The sequence below is a fragment of the Perognathus longimembris genome, chromosome 12, assembly GCF_023159225.1.
Source record: "Perognathus longimembris pacificus isolate PPM17 chromosome 12, ASM2315922v1, whole genome shotgun sequence".
In the NCBI taxonomy this organism is placed as follows: Eukaryota; Metazoa; Chordata; class Mammalia; order Rodentia; family Heteromyidae; genus Perognathus; species Perognathus longimembris.
Window position 1 is genome coordinate 2,642,108 of NC_063172.1, and position 23,673 is coordinate 2,665,780.

Consider the following 23,673-nt stretch of genomic DNA (forward strand, 5'->3'; position numbering starts at 1 on the left):
GTGCTCTAATTTGGCTGAAATCATTGTTGGAAGTGCTGGTCAACATGAAATGAGATATATTGATTTTTAGTGAGGTGAATTAAGGACCAAATCACATGCTTGGAAATGATTAGGCTCTATTACAAGCTTTCCTCCAGCTTGGCGTGGGGCGCAGATGCCAGTCACCACAGGGCCTTGTGCCTCGTTATTGTGCTGTGGCGATGCAGGCTGTGGCAGTGGGGCCTCCTCCAGCTTTGCTCCTCTGTGAGGCCCTCATGGCCCAAACACCTCCCCGGAAGCCTTGCTTCCTGACACTGCTGTATTGCGGGGGCGAGGTGGGGGGGAGATATTTCCCCACAGGAAGTCTCAGGACCCACTGCAGCCATGGTTACAGTGAAACCCACAGCCAACAGTGAGCTGTCAGGTGCAGTGGTGGAGGCATGCTCTTGCTGCAGTTAAGGCGACAGGTGAATACTGAGGGTCCTCACCCCCGAAACCCCCCATAGCAAATAGCGGGCCTGAAGCCCAATCAGGAGTGTCCCGACTGGAGAGACCCCGCATGCTGTGCTCCCACTCCAGCTTGTCCTGCAGGCCTTTCTCTGGGCAAGGCTGGTCACGTACCATGTGACTTCTCCGTAGCTTTGCATGTGCTATTCGGCACCGCAGATAGGTTCATTGCTTCCTGTAGTTTAACAGCTCTTAACGAGAGCATGTTTGGAGCCGGTGTAATTCAACCTGATAAGACACCTGAACCCTAACTGCTCTACCCAGCATTAGGAAAATTAGAGAATTTGCATGGTATCATCTGGAGCCCTCGGGGAGACTTACCATTTATAAATTGAAGATGATTTGATTATTTAAAGATTTTTTTTTCCTGTTGAAGATTGTCCTTACCATGATGTATTTAAAAGGTTCTGCTCACTATCCCGCTCCCTAAAGAAGGCTGCTTTCATCAGAAAATGCCATAGGGTGGCTATCCAGCCAGCCTCTGCTTAAGACCTAGCAGGCCCCAGCCATGATCTCAAATTTCTGTGGTCCCAGCCTGGGCGGAGCCCCTCAGCCCACGGGGCCCCATTTACCTGTTCTCTGTCCACATCTGTGCCTCCCGAAGTGGTCACTTTGGTGTCAGCATTATGCCTGCCGGTCATTGGTCTCCAGGTGTCACCTCTACTGTAGTGACCCCCTTTCACTTTCTGTAGGGGAACCGGGCTCGGCAGGTGCAGAGGGACATCCTGGCCACTTGCTCAAAGCCGCTCTTCTCTGCTAGGCCCCCTTTCCCTTCGGTAGTAGCTTTTCTCTGACATTTTATAGAGAAGCGAGACAGATGCCTGAAGACACGGACCCTCATGCCCACTTCCTTCCCCCAAGTTGTTTTCTTAAAATTGCGAAGCACTGTGTGAAATCTTACCAATGAGGCATGATTGCAGTACTGGGGACTGAACTCAGGGTCTTGCACTCAGGGTTCTAGGTGCCATCACTCAAGCCAGACCTCTAGCCTCCTTTTAGGCTGGTTATTTTTGGGGTAGGCTCTCCCTTTGTGTCTGGACTGGCCAGGCTGTGGTCCTTCCCTGTGTCCCTGGGGATGATAGCCATGCACCGTTGTTCAGCCATTGTACTTCTGTGCTGCTGCACCTAGCCATTGCTTGAGATAGAGTCTTCCAGATTTTTTTTTTGCCTAGGCTGGCTTTGAACTCCATCTTACATCTCCACCTTTCAAGTAGCTAGGGTTACAGAATAGAATCAGGATGCCTGCAAGTCTCAGATTTTCTGTGTGCTACATGAAGATGGTACCACTTGCCATCCTGAGCTTTTACCCTTGTAAGAGTATGTCATGGGCAATAGACAAGCATGGCCACACAACTGGCATCTCCTTCTTTCCTGTTCTTTTCTCATAATACTTTCTATTTTCATCAGAACATTGGTTTGTGATTATTGCTTCAATATCTCTTATACAGACACACTGCATTGTGCTTGGTGCTTAGTACCTGCTGAAAAACATATTGTTCTAATGTATTTGACCCCTCCAGCCCTGCATGTGAGTCTCATGATGTGACAAGGGTTGGTCCCTAGTAAATGGCTGCCTTCTAGATTACAGCATAGTAACTAGGCTTTATCTGAGTCCCGGGCTGTCCAGGGGAGTCTCTCTTGGCTTTTGGCTCTGGTAGTTACTGATTTTTTCCTGCCTTTTTATTTATTTATTTCTGATGCTATTTGAGTTTGAAGTCAGGGTCCTGTACTTGTTAGGCAGGTGCTATTTTATTGAGTCATACCTCCAACCCTTTCTTGCACTGGCTATTTTTGAGATAGGGCCCTACTTTTTCTCCAGGCTTGTGCTTGGACTATGATTTTCATATATGATCCTCCATATATGATCTTGCTGTAGCTGGGATGGTAAGCATGTACCCCCAGGCGCGGTTTCTTCTGTTGAGATGGAATCTGATGAGCCTTTGTGGCCTGGGCTGGCTTGGAACTGCGATCCTCCTTATTTCAGCCTTCCATGTAGCTTGACTGGCAGATGTGCACCATTGTGTGCAGCTGTGAGTTGAGAACGCTTGTGAACTTCTTTGTCCAGGCTGGTTTTGGACCACAATCTTCCTGATCCCAGCCTCTTCAGCTAGGATTACAGGTGTGAGCCACTACTCCAGCTTCTACCCCCTTTTTGTGTTGGGAAATTAGATTTAGAAGGCTGGGGCATGGATTGCTCTGAATAAAACATCTATGGTTACTTTTGTTTAGAAACATTTATTTTGTTTTTATTCTTTTTCAGAAAAGAAAGATGTGACTCAAAGCCTAGAGAACTACACTCCCAAGTGCCCCGGGACGATGGAGCTCATCACTCTCCCAGATGGTTTCGTGCTACCCCCAGTGCCCTTCACCAAGCTGCCCATTGTCAGGTGAGATGCCATGCCACCAGCAGGCAAGGCATTCTGTACTCCAGGGAGCCTTCTTGGGCCCGATCATGTGTAGGGGCCTCTGAAAGAACCACATTTCTTTTGGCTCACTGGGTCCGTGACTTCATGAAAGTTGACCATAGTCCTCAGAAGCATCAGTGCCCACCAGTCAGTGCCCATCAGACAGCAACGGATGGCAAACATGGGCCTGTGGGCTCCCTATCGTTGCCACCATGCTGAGCTGGAAAATAGGTCAGGCCCCGTGTCCCCTCCCCTGGACCTGTGTGCTGGCCACGCAGAAGGGGCAGCCTGCTCACCCCTCCTGACTGCCGGTCGGTGCCTACTCACTGCTTTCGTCTGTTACCACTGGGTCCTGGGGACTGCGCTCTTCTCCCTCAGGGTCCTCTGCTTCACTCTGACACCAGGGCTGCCCTATTGCACTTTCTGTGCTATTGGTTCCTGTGGTGGTGGTAGGAGTTTAGAGACTGGACACTCGACACAGGCAATGTGGGTATTTAGAAGAGGCTTATGAACCAATCTCATGGAGTGATTTCTGGACCTCTGGAATATTTCAAGTCTGAAGGGATATGGTTGAAATCTGGCATTCTGCTATTGAGTGGAAGTGCTGTTAACTCTGGAGGACCAGGCAAGGAAGGGACTAAGCCTCTGGAAATGTTCTTGGTTCAGCTGCCACTTCCCAGGCCCCTCTCTGCCTTGTAATAGAGAGGCATGGGTTGTACTTCCAGTCTGATGCTTTCCATGATGGACTCACTTGGTCTCTCTGGACCTAACACTGGTGGCATTACGTTTTTCAGAGTTCAGTGCACTAGTATGTAAGTACACGTGACACTGGTGGCATTACGTTTTTCAGAGTTCAGTGCACTAGTATGTAAGTACAGGTGACACTGGTGGCATTACGTTTTTCAGAGTTCAGTGCACTAGTATGTAAGTACAGGTGACACTGGTGGCATTACATTTTTCAGAGTTCAGTGCACTAGTATGTAAGTACAGGTGATGTGAAAGCGCCCCCCCTCCCCCCGGCCCATGCCACTGTAGTTCTGCTACACAGATGGTTCCTGCCGTGGGAAGGTTGCTGAGCACAAGAGCCCAACAGGCCACATGTGAATTTTAAGAAGGACTGAGGTATGTTCATGTGGCTACTGGCAGACAGGAACAGTGAGGCCACGGCAAGAATGTTTTAGTGCTCTCCTAGTGACTCAGGTGACCTTCAGCACTGCTGGGAGCTCGCTGAGGTCCATACGCTTCCTCAGCCCTGACACGAGCTGGAAAGGAAAGACTCTTGCCTGGCTTTTCTACGAGTAAGACTTAAGGTAGACTGCATTTGATTTGGGATTAAGGGTATGATTCATTAAACAAAATACAAAAGGCCAGAAAAGCCTTTCTTAATAATTTTTGTCCACATCATGATTTGGATAATTTTTAAATTTAGAAAGCCTTGTATAATAGAAAATTGTGAACTGCAAAGAACATTCTGGACTTCCAAGGGCTTGGGAAGGTGGCTCTGGAGGGCATCAGAACCTGCAGGGAGAGAGCAGTCCTCATGGGGCCAGAGGCAAGGGGGGATGGACGGCTCACTGCAGCAGCCCTGGCAGTGCCCTTGGAGGCTTCAGGTTTGTTTTTCACTATCTCGTGTCCTTGGGCAAGAATGTAGCCCCCTGAGCTTTGTTTTCCTCATCTTTAAAATGGGCTTGAAATAGCTCCCAGGGTTATCTGGCTTTGCTGAACCAATCTGGTACAGCTCACAGCCCCGCATACAGGAGACACTCAGCAATCTGAGTGTTCTTCTCTGGGACATTTTAACACTCAACGTTTTCAAGTTATCTTTCAGTACATTGACTGAAAAATAGCACAGCATTAATGTTTTCAGCTCTTAGTTACATAAAAACAGCAGGTAGAGCAGTTTTGGCAGAACTATAATAGATAACATTGAAGCAGATGCCAGTCTGTCAATAGGCTTGTGGTCACCCTACTTCATTGCCAGTCCTGCTTGGACCCCCCCCCCCCCCCCCGGCCCTAGTTGCTCTGTTTGGGATCCTGGCACCATATTTGCCTTTCTTTCTTTTTTTTTGTAGGTCATGGGACTTTAACTCAGGGTCTGGGCACTATTCCTGAGCTTTTCTGCTCAAGGCTAGTGCTCTAGCACTTTGAGACACAGCTCTACTTCTGGTTTTCTGGTGATTAGTTGGAGATAAGAGTGTCATAGACTTTTCTGCCTGGGTTGACTGCGATCCTCAGCTCTTAGATCTCAGCCTCCTGAGTAGCTAGGATGGTGGGTATAAGCTACCAGTGCCCCTAGTTTTCTCCAACTTGACTCTAAGTGTTCCTCACTGTCTTTAGAGTTCTTACAAGTGTTTAGCTGGAGACGATGGGCACAGGGGACAGGGAGCACGTGCTCCTTTGCTGTGGACCTGCTGGTGCCATGGCAAGCAGCAGAACAGAGCTTGTTTGCAGGTTCTGGAGAGCAAGAGCCTTGCAGTCTGTATGCTCCGCGCTGCTTGAGGGACAGAGTCCAGTGTGCTGGCTCCCTGGGCCTTACATGTTCCTCTGTGGCCCATGCTTTCCCTGCCGGCCCATCGCACCCCTGTGAAATCCTTAGGGGATGCAGGGGGTGCTGTGTTCCCCACAGCGTCCCCTGAGATTCCGTGTCTTCTTCAGGCCAGTCTCTCTTTCTGCCTGGATTTGGAATGGACAGAAAGGAACACCTGTCTCGGGCAGATGGAACAGTGACCAGGTGGCTCAGACCCCATTGGAGAGTTGTCACAGGTGGCACCCTAATTTGGATGGCCTTAGCAAGTCGTGGCCTGGATGGGGAGAGGCACAGTTTAGTACCTGCAGAGAGAGGAGGAGAACGTGAACCCCACAGGCGAGCAGGCTGGCCCCAGAGCCGGGGGCTGAGCAGTGCTTGCTGGTTCCCCTTCCCAGGCTAGCACTGCCCTCAGGAGGGCCGGGAAGGTGGAGAGGGCGAGGGGGGCAGGGCCGGCCGGGGCTGCCTCTCTCTCCCTGTGGAAACCCAGGACTGACTGCACATGCTGTCAGGGGCTTATAAACATTTTATAAGCAAAGTCGTTGAGTTGAGGAAGATCAGGTCTGAGCAGGTTGTGCAGCTGGGGTCAGGCTGTAGGCAGGCCCTTCTGCTGCTTCAGGAGGCTGTCAGACTGAGAGCCCTCTGGGCATGCCCTGCACTGTAGGGAGGGCGTGCTTATCCTTAGTATGGAGTTTCGGAAGATTTGGAAGCTGAATTTGAAACTCAAAGGTGGGAGTCACGGAGCACATGTTAAGGCATGTGTTAAATCTCCCTGGGACAACAGGTGGCGGTGAGAGGAGCATGACTTGCCTGATAGTGCAGGGACGGGGCTCAGGAGGAGTTTGAGGGTGGTGCTGCTCACGGTCCTTGCGTGAGGAACATGGGTGCGCGCACCTTCTCTTGCCTGGGTTCTTGCTGGTATGGGCAAGAGCTAGACGTTCCACTCAGCCCCACCAGGGCCGGCAGAGTGCTGAGTGGTGTGTGGCCACTGCTTAAGACAGGGCAGGGCTGCACCCAGCGTTTGGGAGGGGTGACGTCCGCATCTTGTAGTGTGGGGTAGGCTGTGCTGCGAGAGAGCACAACCCCAAAACTCAGTGACTTACTACAGCACCCATGCGTGTCTTACCTGCCCAGGCGTGGGGGAACTTGGGCAGTGGTCCCAGGCAGGGAGCCCCCTGGGCTGTGCACCCTCGTTCTCTGCCTTCCCAGCGTCTGGCCTCCAGGACTGCCATGCTGTGCACAGGAAGCACTGGGCTGTTGCTTTACAGGATTTTGCCTCAGGATTCTGTGTGGCTTCCACTCACAAACCCCCGGACAGAGAGGCACATGTGGCCTCTTCCTGCTGGAGCCTGGGGCAGGTGGGTGCTGCAGGATCAGCAAGGGCCCCCACCAACCCCCCAGTTGTCACCACTCCACCTTTGTCCTTCTTGTCTCGGGCCTAGGAATATTCCAGATCTTAACTGCCATCTTGCCACACTGCTCACAAAATAGGTCTCTCCATGCTGGGTGTAAGGGCTGACTCCGGTCCTCATCAGTGTTCATCTATGGGGTACGGAGTGATGTGAAGCTTCGATTACTGGTGTGTGAGTTTTATTGGCGACTTGGGAGTGAGAGCAACAGGACTGGAGCAAAGAAGGCAGTTGAGTCACTTGATTGAGGCAGAGCACAGGAGGCGGATGGTATGTGTGCTCAGCCCCCCTGGATTAGTGAGTCTGAGCAGGGGTGAGATCTATGTTCATGGAGGAGTAGTGTTCCTTTGAACCACAGAGGGTGCTGACAGCCTTCCTGGGGTTCCTTCTGATCAGGTGGCCCAACTGCCTTCACTCACTGGGGGCATGTCTGACAGGAGAGGGAGAGGCACTCTGGGTTGAGCCACGGGCCCAGTTCTGGGAGTGCCCAGTTTCCTGAGGGAGGCCCTGGCCCCGTGTGCATTTTGTAGATGGGAACCTACCTCCATCATGGGGAAAGCAAGGCCCCAGCTCACGAGCTGGTGAGCAGTGCAGTGTTCCAACTTAACCCTCTGACTACAGACCATCCTGGCCCCCGTTTGCAATGCCACAGGGAGATGCAGTTGTACACTGAGCCTGGGCTGGCCCGGAACATGTGTGCTGCATTTGGCTGCCCTGCCTTGTGGAATTGAGCATTTCCCCTTCCCTCAGTTTATCTTCTCTTTGTACTCATTGACTGTTTTCCTCTCCCATAGGGCTGGGAGCATGTGTCTTCAGAGCAAGTTAACAAGGCTGTGATACATTTGTGTTCTTTGCATCACTAGGCATGTGAAGCTACTGAGCCTGCCTGCCAGCCTCCGGCCACAGAAAATGAAAAGCTTGCTTGGTCAGAATGTGTCCACCAAGAGTCCCTTCATCTACTCACCAATCATCGCCCACAACCGTGGAGAGGAACGTGACAAGAAAATAGGTAGTTCCATTTACCCAGTGGTGCCCTCCTGCTTCAGTGCCATTCGCTCTGTGGTGTCCAGTACCTGCCTCCTCAAGAGCGCTACTAGTATTCAGTGGCTTTGTAATAAATTCCTGAAAACTTAGTGGCTCAAAATAGTATGGATATTTTTTTCACTGTGTGGGTATAGATTAGGAGTTTCAACTGGGCCCATGGCCTGGGGAGTGTCTGCTGGTCCCTCATCTCGAGGTTTAGCCAGGAGAAGATCTGTTTCAAAGCCCTTCAGCTTGGTTTTCCTTCATGAACTTGTAGTTGCCTAACTCAGGGCCTTCTACTTTTGCTAACTGGCATCCAGGACCATGGACAGCACCCAAGACCCCCTCCCCGCCCCCTTCCACATGCCCTTCCAGCTCCCCCATTATGGGCTCCCTGTATATCAGGCCTCACTGGGAAAATCTGCCCTGTGTGTGCACGCGTGCGCGTGTGCTGGTACTGGGGCCTAAACTTCAGTCTTGTGCTTCTGCTAGGTTTGATTGATCATGCCTGGTGTTCGACCACTTAAGCCATGTCACCAGTTCAGCTTTGTGCTGGTTAACTGGAGATAGCATCTCACAGATTTTCCTGCCTGGGCTGGCTTTGAGCCATGGTATTTTAGACCTTAGTCTTCCGCATAGCTAGGATTAGAGGTGTGAGCCACTAGTGCCTGGCTGGAAAAAAAAAATCTACCTATGTATATGTGTGCCAGTACCAGCTCTTGATCTCAGGCCTGAGTGCAGTCCCTTAGTTTTTTTGTTGCTAAAGGCTAGCACTCTTACCACTTGAGCAGCTCCACTTTTGGCTTTTTGCTGGTTAATTGGAGATGGGAGTCACATGAACTTTCCTGCTGATGCTGACTCAGATTGAGATCTCCTAAGTAGGTAGGATTAAAGGTGTGAGCTATTGGCATCTGTCTAAAAATCTACCTTTTGAGTAACTCACAGCCAACTTACTGGCACCTTATGCTTCATAGTCCTTTCTTGAAGTGACATAGAATCACTGAATTATCACATGCTTAATCACCCTGGGAGTTGGGGGCTGGGGTCATTTCAGAGTATTGGGAGTGGATGGGGGGCACGAGGAAGCTGCCTTCCCTCCATCCTAGGGGCACAGGGAAGTTGTGCTCACAGGGGGCTCCATTGTCATCTACCAGCACTGCCAGCCCCTGTGCCATGGTGTGGCAACTACAGCAACATGGTGCTGTCTGGATCCACTTCAGGTTTGTGAGGCTGAATTTGGTTTGAGATGAATTCAGCTGGCCCAGCCCAGTGAGAACATCCTTCACTGTGTGATGCTGATGATGATCACGGTGCCACTGCTGTTGGACACATCGGTCACCAGAGGGACGAACTGAAGCCCTGTGAGAAGAGCAAATGCAGCAGCTAATACATGTGTTCTTCTGTGCTTTTTGTAGATTTCCAGTGGGTTCAAGGAGATGTGTGTGAAGTTCAGCTCATGGTATATAACCCGATGCCGTTTGAGCTCCGTGTGGAGAACATGGTAATGCACTCCTAGTCGTTTGGCCTTTCTGGGCTAAAAGCACCAATTTACCATTATGATCTCTTTTTTTCTTTCTTCTTGCAAGTACTAGGGGTCTGAATTCAGGGCCTTGTACTTGTTTGGCTGGTGCTCTACCACTTTAGTCACACCTCTAGTTCTGCTTTTGCTGGTTATTTTGGAGATGGAGTTTGATGATGGAAACTTCTCTGCCCAGGTTAGCACTGAACCTCAACCCTCTGGATCTCAGCCTCCCGAGCAGCTAGGATTGCAGGCGTGAGGCACTGGTATCTGGATAATACATTATTACTTACTATCTGCCACATACATCCTATGATATATGCTCATTTTCTTTTCTGTTTTGTTAAATATTTTGTGTGCTGTTTGTGAGTGAAGGCTGTTTCCTCATGACTGTGTGTTTATGCTTGGCACTCAATTAATGTTTGACCTCACAGAGAAACCTCTGATTTTCCCACTAGTGAGTTTAGTTGATCATAAGATTTGAGGTGTTTGCTTTGAAGTTGGCATGAGATGAGCACAGGTTGCAGTCTACACTGTGTCTGTCACTCGGTGGTACCAGCACTATTTTGGCACCATGAGATGGCTTGCTGGGAAGGCTCAAGGGCGGAACAGTCTGTGGGGTAAGAGCTTAAGCTGTCATACTGGAGCTGTGCAGTAGCTCAGGTTTGCGACCCCGACATGCTGCTTCAGCCCTATGGAGGGTGTTACCCACGTGGTAGTGTGTCCTTGGAGCAGCTCACCTGATTCCATGGTCTGGGAAAGGGGATTCTCCAAGCTCATAGCATTGTCTCCAGAGCCAGGCCCCTCCACCCACCTTCCCTGTGTGGATTCCATTCCCTGGCCACGTGACTGCTGTATATGCATGGGGAATATTGTGTGGCTGCATCTGGTGTTCCTCATTGGCATTGAGTAAAGAGCAGATTGTTCATGCAGGTGTTATGCTGAGTCCCCACTCCATGTGGGGCCCGGGCGGACCAGGATCTGGGAGAATGTGTGCCTGTCCTGGAAGGCTGGGGAGATCTCTTTTCCTTTTTCATATAGCACTGGCTGGACCTCTGCCACAATGTTGAGCAGTCTGGGAGCTGATGTCCCTGACCATGATGCCTGTCACTGCCTCTTGGAGGCCTTGTCCATTGGCAAGCTTAGGGCCTGGGCAGACAGAAATGAACTGATAATTCATAGGAGTTCTGGAGGGACATTAATGGGAGTACTACCACATTTTGTGTTATTTTTCTCTTTTGTTCATGATGAAAATATTTTTTTTTCTTTGGGTTCACATTCCCATTTTGGCAAAACAACAGAACAAAGCAAATAAAAAAAATACAACCACTGGGGATAACACCAGGTAGGATTTTTTCCTGTCACTCAGTGCTCACTCGGGTATCCACACTGTTTCGTGTTAATCCTATCGTGCCACCTCTAAAGTTTTCTATGGGGTTTTGCAGAACTGTTGCTTCTCTCATGCCAACAGTTCCGGGCATGCTGGTAGCAATGTGCTGAAGTTCACGTGGAAGTGACCATTAGGGTAGACTTGGGCTAACTGCCTCCTGATGCCCCTTTGCTTTCCTTAGGGCCTTCTCACCAGTGGAGTGGAGTTTGAGTCTCTCCCTGCAGCACTTTCTCTCCCTGCAGAATCTGGTCTGTACCCTGTGACCCTCGTTGGGGTTCCTCAGACGACGGGAACGATTACTGTGAATGGTAAGAAACGCTTGTATTGCTGTCCTGAGGCCTAGAGCTGGTCACCTGTCCTGACCAGTGGAGAGATAGTGAGAAGATGCCAGGTTTGGGGATGTGATGTGTGACGTGTTGGCACCTGCCTGGCTCCTGCAGCGAGAGAGGCCTGCCCTGTGCTCTAGACCGTGCTGTGCCCCACCCCTGCCTGCACCATTCTTCAGGATGTGACCCTGCCTGCTGCCGTAGGTTCCTAATGCTTTGCCAGTCCTCCCCAGGAAGGGGTGCGCACAGGCAGGTCCCACCTCTGCCCCTGTCGTGATGCTAATGTTCCTGTATCTTCAGTGTGGCTCTCACCACTTCACTGGAAATCCTGGTGCCTGGGTCACTAGCAGTAAATTTCTGATGAAATATGCTTGTCCTAAGGCTTGAACTGAGACCCTGAGGTTCGCGCTCTATCATGTGAGTCTTAGCTCCTCTTCTGGCTTTTTGGTGGCTACTCGGAGAAAATGGTCTCACAGACTTTCTTGCCTGGCTTGGCTTTGAAACATGGTCCTCAGATCTGAGTCTCTTGAGTAGCTTAGGATTATACGTGTGAGCCACTCGCGCCTGGCTGCTTTTCTGTGTTTTTTTAAAATTTATTTATTTTTTTAAATTTTCCTCTTGACCTCAGTTCCTTTGTGGCTCACTTGGCCTCTCTTCTGCATTCCCTTCTCTCATAGCTTAGCCTTCCTGCAGGGGCTCCTCAGGCCCTCTCTTCCTTTCTTTTGTATCTTTCCCTTTCCCCTACGTCTTCCCTGCTCTTTCTCTTCTTCTTTCTCAACAAACAATCTCAGATGGTCTTAGCCACCCCATGGACATCCTCCCTTCATGTCTGTCTCTCTCCCCCCCCACCCCCCCATGACCCCAGGGTCAACTTCCTTTCAAGGACCTGCACATTTGCACGCTCCTCAGCCTCTCCTGCATGTACTGTGGGTGCTTGGCTTATGTCCTGTCCTACTAGCTCATGCCGTTTCTCCTTCCCAGATGTCTTCTCTCCTGGAGATCCTTCTCTCACTGAATGCGTCAGCAGAAGCCTGTTGTCCCAAGTCTTCTTGGAGCCATTTTTGTTCCCACCTGCACAGCCATTTCTGTCTTGCACATCCCACCTTGCAGGGGCTGTCGCGGTGTTGGGCCTGCTCGCGACAGGCTCTCTTTCCATGCTGGAGCACATATCATTACACAGCAAATATTGTTTGTAATCATTATCTCTTGAAGTTTCAAAAGCCATTTTCAAGCTGTACTTAAATAATTTCAAGTGCTTATCTAACCAATAGACTTTTTTTTTGACATGGGAAATTTGCTGATCTTAAATTATAGTCCTTGTCCACATACAACAGATTTGCCTTGTCACGTAGCAGCTCTAATAACAGTAATTGGCCCTTGAACTTCCCTCTTTCAACAGAAGGTTTTGAAGCATTTTTCAAATACTCATTTAAGTCACATTATGTCCCAGAAAGGACTATTAACAGATCCTTCTCTTTCTAGAGATGTATAAAATCTGAAAAGCAAATCACAAGGGACAAGGTAGTGATGACTAAGCTGTGTGGACAGTAGTTTGCAGGGCCTTTCACACATACCCTTCATTTGGACCTGGTCAGCCTCATGGGCCGGGGCACAGGGGTAGTTACCACTCCACCACTCCATGTGGCACAAGGATAATGAGGTATCTGGGGTCTGGTGCACCACGTGGTGGAAACCAGCAGGTGCTGGGCCTTGGGGGGAGGACTCCTGTGTTCCTCTCGCTTGACCAGGATGTATGAAGACTGTTGCCTTGTGTTTCAGGGTACCACACCACGGTCTTTGGTGTCTTCAGCGACTGTCTGCTGGATAACCTCCCAGGGGTCAAAACCAGTGGCTCCTCTGTCGAGGTCATCCCGGCTTTGCCGAGACTGCAGATCAGCACGTCTCTGCCCAGGTAGGGTTCCTCAGAAGCATGGGGGTTGGTTGTTGGCGAGAATTGGCTCTGGTCCTTTTCACTTACACATTAAAAAAAATAGTGCAAGTAGTCAGAGTTAGTCTGATGTTCTCCTCACCCAAATATGTCTGAAGCATTTCTTTAAGATAACCAGTAGTTAATAGGCTCTTCTGAAAATGAATTAGAACTAAGTTGAAGTCTCTATTATCAGAACATTTGTGAAGTTAGCTGTTAGAATCATAATTCTTTAGAAAAACTTGGGTTAAAAAATGGCTTTATTCTTTCTTTTGCCTGCTTAGTATTATAGGAAAACATGAAGAAGAAAGGAGAGTGAATCTCAGGCAGCCCCAGTGCTACTTTGTGTTTTGTGGTATTTCTAGCAGATTTTTGGTTTGTTTGTTTAAAAAAATACATGCTTGGATTTTTTTTTATTTTTAGTTATATGAGCTCATACTGTATTATACTAGGTTCATTGATTACTTTCTGTGTAACCATATAACAGGCTTTTCTTTGTACTTTTATAAATTCATTTTTTTTTCCTGGTGCTGGGGCTTGAACTCAGGGCCTGGAATCTGTCCCTGAGCCACTTTGTGCTCAAGGCCAGCTCTTTGCCATTTGAGCCACAGCATCACTTCCAGCTTTTTCTGAGTAGTTTATTGGGGATAAGAATCTCCTAGACTTTCCTGCCTGGCCTGGCTTCAAACCATGATCCTCAGATCTCAGCCTTGTGAGTAGCTAGGATTACAGGTGTGACCCACGGGTACCTGGCTATAAATTCTTTAAAAAAATCAATTTTAATTGATTTAAAAATGTTTATCATAAAGATATCTTAATGTATTTTCATTTATTTCCCTGTGGTTGGAATTTGAGATTTCCTCAGTTCTTGCTCTTTAGAAAACCAGTAGCTATTCATTTGGCTATTTTTGAGGTGCATCTTAGGCTTGTTTTCAGAAATGTTCTTGAAGCCTGTTTGTGTGCTTAATGTACCTTTCTACTTACCAGGGCCTTGCTGCGGCTTGGCTTTGACAGCGAGCTCCCCAGTCCATGTCTGTCCTTGTGGCAGGTCCTGCAGGTGGTGAGACTGACAAGCAGCCCAACAGTGTAACAACAGGTCCCACGTGCTGTGCGTGGCACAGGGATTTTGGGGAAGCTCTAGGAGGCACCATCAGCAGTGATGGTCAGGAGAGGGGGTGGCAGCAGCTGTCTGACGTAAGGAGCAGAGGCAGGAGAAACCATCCTGCAGTTTGGAAAGGGAATGAAATGAAAAAAAAAATGAACTCATAAGGGACCATAGACCTGATTGCAAGACCAGAAGTACAAAACTTTTAAAAGAAAGCAGGAGAAAGTGTACATGACCTTGGATTGAGATAACACCAGAAGCAGGGTCCATAAAATAAAACCTTGATAAATTGGACACCATCAAAATTAAAAACCATCGATGCTTCCAAAGACACCATTAAGAAAATGAAAAAACTCACGGGCTGGCAGAAACTATCTGCAAATCATATAGCTGATAAAGAGCTTGTGTTCATACAAAGAACTCTAAAACTCAGTAGTAAGAAGACAAACAACCTAATTAAAAAATTGGCAAGAGATTTGAATAGCTATTTTACCACCAGATATGCACAAGTAGTTAATACGCAGCCTGGTTGGGTGCTTGGCACCATTACTCTGGTGGGCTGGTATCACATAAGATTCCAGTTCAGACCTGCAGGGGCGGCTGTGACCAGCAAGCAGGTGACAGTCAGGCTGATGAGGTGGTGCAGGAGCTCAGACCCTCACGCACTACCATGAGAATGCAGAATGGAATGCCCGGGCAAAGGCAATTGGACAGTCTCAAAAACTTAAATATAAACTTGCAGTGTGACCTAGAAATCCTGCTTCAAGGTATCCTTCCAATGCAGTTGTATGTTGACGCAGAATCTTATGCACCAACTTACAATAGCACTTGTCCTGATACTCAAGAGTGGAAAGGGCCTACATGGCCATCAGCTAATGAATGAATATACCAACTTACAATAGCACTTGTCCTGATACTCAAGAGTGGAAAGGGCCTACATGGCCATCAGCTAATGAATGAATATACAAAAGGTGGCCCATCTCTACAGTGGAATACTACTCACTCAACAAAAAGAGAAAAATGAGAGCTCCTGATGCATTTTCCAGCGTAGATGGTCCTCACACTTGATGCAAAAGGCCCCACGGTATCTGGCTCCTTTTGTTTGCAGTGTCCATAAAGGCAGATCTGTGGAAAAGAAAGCAGACCCACAGTTTCTGGGGAGGAGCAGGAACTTGACTACAAGGGCCTTGGCACCTCTCTGGGGTGATGAAAACATTTTGCAATCAGTTCTCAGTGATGGCCGTACTCCTTTGTAAATTTGCTAAAAATTGATTCCATGCATAAAGTAAGGTAAACTTTATGGTTTCTAATCATACTTCAGTTAGGTTGTGTAGACAGATCATCGCGGGATGAACATAGTAGTCGAGTCTGAGGTGTCCTCAGGGGGGCATTTTGTAACTCTTTGTTCCTGGGCATGTGGGCTGCCTCTAGTAGCCTCAACAATTAAGTGTGCAGATGTCTGCCCAGGCCTTGCCTGCTGTAGCCTTCTGCTCTTCATGGTACCTCGGCACCTGGCAGGTGCCAAGTTAGGAAAGACACAGGCCCAGGGCCGCAGGTGCAAGTCTCAAACCCCTGGGCACCAACCACCTGAACAAAACCTCAAGGTGAGCCAGGAGAGAGAGCTAGTTGGAAATGTGGCAGTGACTCTGTGCCTGCTGCACAGAGGCTTGCGACACCTTGAATGCCACGGGAGTGCGCGTGTGCGCGCGCACGCGCGTGCGTGTGTGTGTGTGTGTGTGTGTGTGTGTGTGTGTGTCGGGAGGCTGGGGAGAAAGAGTGCTTGATGGAAGGGCTTCACCAGGAGGGAGAAGCTTGTTGGGAAAGGCTGTGTCACCTGCCCTGTCAGTAAGGCTGCTTCAAAGGTCACCTCTCCAGCTGTACCGAATGAAGAACAAGATCCTAGCTGTCACCGTGCCTTTCTGTTTTCTCCGGTTTCTAGAATAGTTTCCAGAGGTCGGGTCTGCCGCACCGCCTCCACTTCCTGTTGTCCTGTGGTGGGCTTTGATGAGAGCACCTGTGCTCCCTGGTGTCCCTCGCTTGCAGGGAGCCCCAAGCACAGGGCAAAGGGCGGAACCTGAGGGTGGAACTGAGGCCTGATAGTTCTCTGAGAGAGGCCAAGGCCTGGGGCCAGCACCCCATGGGAACAATTTGGGATTCAAAGGGAGATACTTTCCTGAGGTGCTTTTGTGCATTAAAAAAGTGACTATTCTTTAAGGGAGTGTTGTCTGTAATATGAGAGTGATTCATTAAATTCACTCGCATTTATCTACACCTAAGGTGCTCTTTGTGCCTTGAGTGAATAGCACAGTGCCAGCCCGAGCCTCAGCCAAGTTTCTCTGCTCACAGCAGCTGGGCCAGGGCCAGGTCTCCCTGCTGCATCTCCTCTGCTCTGCCTTGTCCTTCTTTTCTTCCTTCTTTCCCTTTCTCTCTCCATCTCCTCTTCTCTCTGTCCTTCCCTTCTTCGGTCAGAGGGTCTTGGCACCTTGACAGATGGTTCAGTTCCTGTTTCACAGGAATTCACCCCGATCCTTTGCTTGCTTAGATTCTGAAAACCTGGGTTGACCATCAGAGATCTCCTATCCAGGCCTTGAACCAGGCCCCAGGAATGTGGGAATGGCTTGGTCAGGACTCGTTTTAAGCATGTACTCTGTTAGGAAACCAGAGGTATGAGGCTGTTATTATGTGGAACGTTCTTCACTGTCCTGTGGTCCAGACAGCTTGATAGGAAGCTCTCCAGTGCCATGAGAGGCTGGATTTGAACTCAACTTTGAGCCTGGGTGTGATGCCCAGGGCAGAGCTAGAAAGTCACTTGGAGGCTGTTGGACCCTGGGTACAGTGGGGTGCCCGAGGTTCCAAGTTGATCTCCCGGTTCATTTACAGTTTTATTAAGTGCAACATTAGCTCATATATATCCAGCTAATTGTGGCTGTCAGAAGTAGAGTGGGAGGTTGTAGGGCCTTAGGCAAATCTTGGGGTCCCTTTTTCACTTACGGTCCCTTCCAGTTGACCCACCCTTTCCTCTGTGCAGCCAGGCTTCCCCAAAGCTGTAGATTTGTTTTAACCTTGCGTACCTGCAATGCCTGTCTTCCTTGTCAGCTGGCTTTTGTCTTTTTCCTGAATCCAAGAGCCCTTTCCTGTGGTACAGTGCCTCCTTGCAGGAAGTCTTTGCTGCCTGGGTAGTTAGTATGCCGGTCTCGTGAACGCCGGTGCAGCTCGCAGATGCGAGGCATTAGTGCAGGAGGCTCAGGGACGGGGCCCCTGGCGTTGGGCTGCACAGGCGAGACTGCTGGCTGCCTGGCTCAGTCCTGCAGGGAGGACACATGGGGATGGATCCCACTGCCCTGGTCATGTTGGGAGTTGGTGGGTATTGCTTATGGTTTGTACTTTGGGGATGGAACCTGTTGTATGTACTTGTAATTTTACTCTTTGGCCCTAGTTCTCATGGTATTAGTAAGAACAGATCATAGAAGTTTTCCTATTAAATCCGTGAGTTTTTTTCCAAGGCAATTCTGAGCATGAGAGCAATACCCTCAGGGGTCATCTGTTAACCCACCATTGTATTTTTGTTCTCTTCAGCCTGGTGACTCAGTATTTTCATGTTTCGCAAATGCTTGAGAAACTGAGGCTAAACAAGATTATCAGATTTATAACCTGCAACACTCCAGCCATGTCTGTGTGAACGAGGCCCTGGCAGGTGGCTGTTGGCCATTGGCTTTCTGTCTCTGATGCTGGGCTCTGAGTCTCACACGTAAAGCCAGGGTTTGCCCATGTATTTCTCAAGTTGATCGGTGTGGCTATTTTCTCATGTGATATGAGTGATCCTAGCATGCTGTCAGGTTCTTCTCTCTCCTCTTGCTCACACTTATCATTGTTGTCACTATTTCAGATCTGCACATTCATTGCAACCATCTTCTGGTGATGAAATATCTACTAATGTTTCAGTCCAGCTTTATAATGGAGAGACCCAGCAACTCGTCATTACCTTGGAAAATATTGGGATGGAGCCATTGGAGAAACTGGAAGTTACCTCAAAAATACTCCCCACCAAGGGTAGGTAGTGCTGGGGCTGTGTGTGCTGTTTATTAGCAGGAGGCATACACTGAATGAATAATACTGTTTTTTCACGGTGGGTCTTGGTCTTTGGGAGGTTTGGTGATAGTGGATTTCAGCTTTCCTTTTCCCATCAGTGCGCCACATACAGGTGCAGCACATACAACACAAAATACCTTCCCTTAGCACTCTGAATTTAAAATAATTGGTTGGTTGGGTTGGTAGTTGAACAAATAAGCCAATATTGAATGATGGAAAGTGACCATTTATCGGGTGAAAGTCATTCACATCTCTTATGATGTACCTTGTCTTCACAGTTTAGTAACAGGAAAATATTTTTTCCTTCGCTCAAATAAATCCAGATGGTAAGGAGGTGGCCACTGTTCATGACACCTGCTTGTTCCTTCTGGGGCACACCCTCTCCCCTCTGGAAATTCTCCACCAGCCCCTGTCGTGTACGGTTCCTGGGCCCTGTGAGGGCCAAGCCCTGCCCATCCCCTCAGCTGCAGCTTTGCTGTCTCCCCTTACACTGTGCTCACACGTGTCCTTGAGAACTCATTTCCGTTTCCCTTTTAAATTGTAGGACCAGCCATTTCTTTCCCCTGGAACTCAGCTTGCTGACTTCTGTTCCGACCCCAGCTTTGATTTCTTTACTTTCAGGTCCTAGCCAAATTTCTCTAATCTGGGAAGCTTTCCCAGGACTGGGTTGTTGCGTCCTTTGCCACCACAGTATCCTCATCGCCACGCACTGCGTCTGCTCAACTGTGAGAGTCTCAGAGGCAGCCACTGTTTTTTTTTTTCTTCTGTTTCTGGGTATTGACACATAGTAAGTGCTCAGAACAGAGGGACTGTTGATAGAAGGAGTCTAATGAGGTATGCCATCTGGCCTATTGCTTGGGAGGATGGAATAAGTAGGAATGGCAAGCTACTCTGGAATTCCTCTGGGTCTCCTCCCCCCCCCCCCACGTGTTCCACGTAAGTCTTCTGTGATCTCAGGCTGTCCACAATTCAGTGGCTTCTGCCTTCCCCAGATACTGCCTAGAGTCTGGCTTCTGTCCCACCTACATGCCCTACAATTAGCATTTCGCTATATATGCACCATCACATCTATGCAGGCCGCCTATCCATCCGTTAATCTATCTTGGGGGTGTGTGTGGGTGTGCGCACACGCATGCATGTGTGCGCATGTGTGTACGTGCATACACTAGGGCTTGAACTCAGGGCCTGGGCACTGTTCTTGAGCTTTTTTACTCAAGACTAGCATATGACTACTTGAGCCACAGCTCCGTTTCCAGCTTTTTGATGGTCAATAGGAGGTAAGAGTTTTACAGACTTTGCTACCCAGGCTGGCTTTGAGTGAAGATCTCAGATCTCAGCCTCTGGAGTAGCTAGGATTGCAGACCTGAGCTGCCAGTGCCTGCCTTAATCTACCTTATTTTTAATGTTTATAGTAAGCTGCAGATTTCAGTAATTTTACTCCTAAGTGCTTCAACAAGTGTGTCATCAATTACAGTTTAAATTTTCGGTAAAGTATGTGTGCAATGAAATGCACAGATCTTCAGTATGTCATTTGGTGAGCTTTGACAAACATCGATACCCTGGCTAGCCCGCACACACCCTTATGATACAGAACAGAGCATCTCTGTCATGGAGACAGTTTTCTCAGGTCCCTTCACATCCGCCCTCCCTGCCTCACCCCCAGAGGCTACCTCTCTTTTCCATTTACCTGCTCATCCCCAGCTGGGGCTGGTAAGTAATGATGCAGAAACTTGGAGCATGCGCAGCCACTGGACGGAACCCAGAGGGGACAGCTCTTTGGCGGTTGTCATGCCAACGCCCACCTTCTTGTCTCAGCCTCACATTGAGCTTCTCGCCGGGCCTTGCCCACACCTCATCTCTTGCTTGCTGGATTGTTCCCTGCACTGGGCCCTGGGAGGGGCGGCCAACCTGTCTTCGACCACATGGCAGGTTCATGAGAACTCCAGTCTCCTAATTTTGAGCTCTGGTGTCTTCCTCGGTGTCTTCATGAGAGAAGAAGATAGGCATGTAGTATATAGCATGGCCTCACCACTTCCTAAACAGCATGGTTAGAAATGAAAAATTCCAGCCATCTTAAATAATTATTGTCCCAAGCTAGAGTACATTTACACGTGGAATTAATGAAAACAAACCATCTGTTTCCAAAATAGGCAAAGGAAACGATTCTCTCACTTGCATTCCATGTCCCAGGAAGCTGTCAGCACGGGCAGAGGACCTGCCCTGCGTGATAGACGAGAATATGCCCTCAGCAGGACTGCAAACAGGGGCTAGGTGAGGGTACAGTAGATGGGTTAAGTGGCATCTGCTTCCATTCTGGTATTACCTTTACTTGAAGCCTGATGCATTTAGCTTCTTTAAATGTTTGCCTTGTCAGCTTTGCCACATGGTGTTTAAGTCCTGTGTGCCAGAAATGTGGTTGTTCACCTCATCCTTTCTCACTTTTCTCACAACAGGGATTTTGGGCCAGGGTGGTGGCCTCTGTGATTTGTGGCTGCAGCCTTAGGGCCTAAGAGCTAGGGACAGGGCTAGGGGCACTTGTAAAGTGTAATCTCTGGGGCCCTCTGCATGGCTGTCTTGAGGGTAAGATGTCCAGGAAGAACACAGGAAGCTCTGAGCACAGTCCGCGAACAGTACTTCACTTACATTTCCAGGCACAGTGGTTCAGATTTATAATCCCGGCTACTCACCAAGTGGAAATGCGAAGGATGGAGGTTTGAGGCCATTGGGGCAAAAATTGAGCAAGATCTCATCTCAGCCAACAAAGATGGATGTGATGGTTCTTATCTATAATCTCAGCTACACAGAAGGCATAGTTAGGAAGATTGTTGTTTGAAAATAACCCTAGGCAAAGATGTAAGACCCTCTAAGAAAAAGAGCAGTTAAAGCAGGTCTGGAAGTGTGGCTCATGTGGTAGAGTGCCTGCTTAGCAAGTCTGAGCCCTGGGATCAAACTCCAGCAACAAAACCAATTGCACGTGTTCTCGGCGCATCCTTTGTTTCTTGCATGCTTATATTTGGTGCATTGTGAGCAAAAGAGCTTGCCCAGAGGCCCTCACCCTGCCATCACCTGTTTGGGGTACTTGGAAGACAAAGAGAGCTTTGTCAAGGCCCATAGTCTCTGTATATATCCCCTGTCTCTTAGAATAATCCCCTTTCCTTCAGACTCCAACCTTAAAGCTAGAGGAAGTTTCTTGTCATCTTCCTTGTTCTGCTGAACTACTGTGATCTCTAATATTACATACTCCAGTAAAGATATTTTGCATCTGTGGTGGATAATTTTCTTCCTTTTTTCCTCCTCCCCTTCCCATTCATCTCTTTCCCTCCTTCCCCTCCTCTCTTTCCCACCCCTCTCCTTCCCTTCCTTTTTCCCTCCCTCCCTTTGCTGAGGATTGAACTCAGGCCCTGTAGGCAAATACACTACCATTGAACTATACTCCTAGCCCTTATAATAGGTTAGTTTTGCAATCTTGTCAACTTGAGACTCACACAAAAAGCTTAGAAAAGCACTTCTAGGTATGACTATGAGGGTGTTTCCAGAGTCAATTAAATTCTAGAAGCTCTGACTTGATCAGCAGATTAAGCCTTGAAGAATTTGTAATGAAATGACATTGCTCTGGCCTATCCAGAGGAGGTCCCTGGGGGCAAGTCCTTGCATATCTTAGAGTAGCCTTTTCCTGCATTCCTTTCCTCTGCTTCTTGGCCACCGTGATGTGAACTTCTCTGCCCTACCACACCCTCCCTGCCATGATGGGATGATGCCTCTGAAACCGGGAGCCAAATAAATCTTTCCTTTTTAACTAGTTCCTGTCAGGAGAGAAGTAGCTGAGTGTGTGCTGAGGATTGGTGACATTAGGGATCCCAGAGACTTTTGTGGGTGACTTTAGGGACATAGGTGGTCGTTTGGGAGATAGGTGTTTCCATTCACAAGTTCTGCCATGGAGAAGAGCATTTGTGATCCCCTCATCTGAAGACAGGGACTGTGTAGCCACACAATGTAACTGCTGTAATTACAAATCACTTGCGCTGGTATCTTTGTAGACTGTGAAAGATGTGAACTGCCGCCTTGCTTAAATGATCTCAGATTTTATTGTAATAAAGCCCAAATTAAGAAATGCATTAGCTTTCCTATAAATGTTCTGAGATATGTGTGACTATGTGAGCATGCAAATACACAGAACTGGCTCAAAGGCAGGGTACTTGCCTAATAAGTATGAGGCCATGGGTCTGCTTGCCAATACTAGAAAACACAAATCAAATCAAAACAAGGAACAAACATAAATATGTATCCTCAATACATAGATATGGACCCCCTTAATTTCTTTTTTTTAAAAATTTTTTAAAATTATTAATTGAACATAAATTTTTTTTTAACAAGGTGTTGTGCAAAGAGGGTGCAGTTACATAGTAGGGTAGTGTGTACATTTCTTGTGATATCTTACAACCTGTTTTTCCATCCCTTGTCTAGGTCAGGTAGACCCATATGCAATATACAATGTATCAAGCACGTATACAGTGTTCACAGACTTGGTCTCTACTGTCTCTCCATCTCCCTTTGTTAACAGTCATATATCAGGGAGATCATGCCCCTTTGTTTTCTGTGTTCTAGGCTTGTCTCACTCAACATTATTTGTTCGAGTTCTGACCATTTCCCTGCGAATAACAATATTTCACCATTCCTAATCGCTATGTAGTATTCCATTGTGTATAAGTACCATATTTTTTGGATCCATTCATCTGTGGAGGGGCATCTGGGTTGTTTCCAAATTTTGGCTATTGTGAATTGTGCCGCGATAAACATGGAAGTACAAATGTCCTTTTGATATCTTGGGTTTTGCTGTTTAGGATAGATGCCTAGGAGTGGTATGGCTGGGTCATAGGGTAGGACTATATTGAGCTTTTTGAGAAACCTCCATACTGTTCTCCAAAGTGGTTGTACTAATTTGCACTCCCACCAACAATGGAGAAGGGTTCCTCTTTCCCCACAGCCCCTCCAGCATTTGTTGTTTCCTGAGTTCAGAGTATAGGCCATTCTAACTGGGGTGAGGTGGTATCTCAGGGTTGTTTTTTTTTTTTTTTTGGCCTGTCCTGGGCCTTGGACTCAGGGCCTGAGCACTGTCCCTGGCTTCTTCCCGCTCAAGGCTAGCACTCTGCCACTTGAGCCACAGCGCCACTTCTAGCCATTTTCTGTATATGTGGTGCTGGGGAATCGAACCTAGGGCCTCGTGTATCCGAGGCAGGCACTCTTGCCACTAGGCTATATCCCCAGCCCTCAGGGTTGTTTTTATTTGCATTTCCTTTACTAGCAGGGATGTTGAGCATTTCCTCATGTGTTTCTTTGCCATTTTTATATCTTCTCTTGTGAAGTCTCTCTTTAGCTCTTTTGCCCATTTCCTAATAGGTTTATTGGGCTTGGAGGGGCTTAGTTTTTTGAGTTCTCTGTAGATGACAGATATCAGGCCTTTGTCTGTTGC

The 23,673-nt window shown here is 48.3% G+C and overlaps 1 protein-coding gene across 2 annotated transcripts in view; it reads left to right on the top strand.

The window, feature by feature from the left end:
- Positions 1–23,673, top strand: part of Trappc9 (trafficking protein particle complex subunit 9) — a 407,886-nt gene that overhangs the window by 71,939 nt on the left and 312,274 nt on the right. For both annotated transcript variants that reach the window (XM_048358924.1, XM_048358925.1), the window contains 6 exons: positions 2,747–2,873; positions 7,688–7,833; positions 9,263–9,348; positions 10,938–11,064; positions 12,862–12,994; positions 18,001–18,164. In XM_048358924.1, coding sequence (XP_048214881.1) covers positions 2,747–2,873; positions 7,688–7,833; positions 9,263–9,348; positions 10,938–11,064; positions 12,862–12,994; positions 18,001–18,164 — 783 coding nt within the window. The remainder of the gene's footprint in view (positions 1–2,746; positions 2,874–7,687; positions 7,834–9,262; positions 9,349–10,937; positions 11,065–12,861; positions 12,995–18,000; positions 18,165–23,673) is intronic.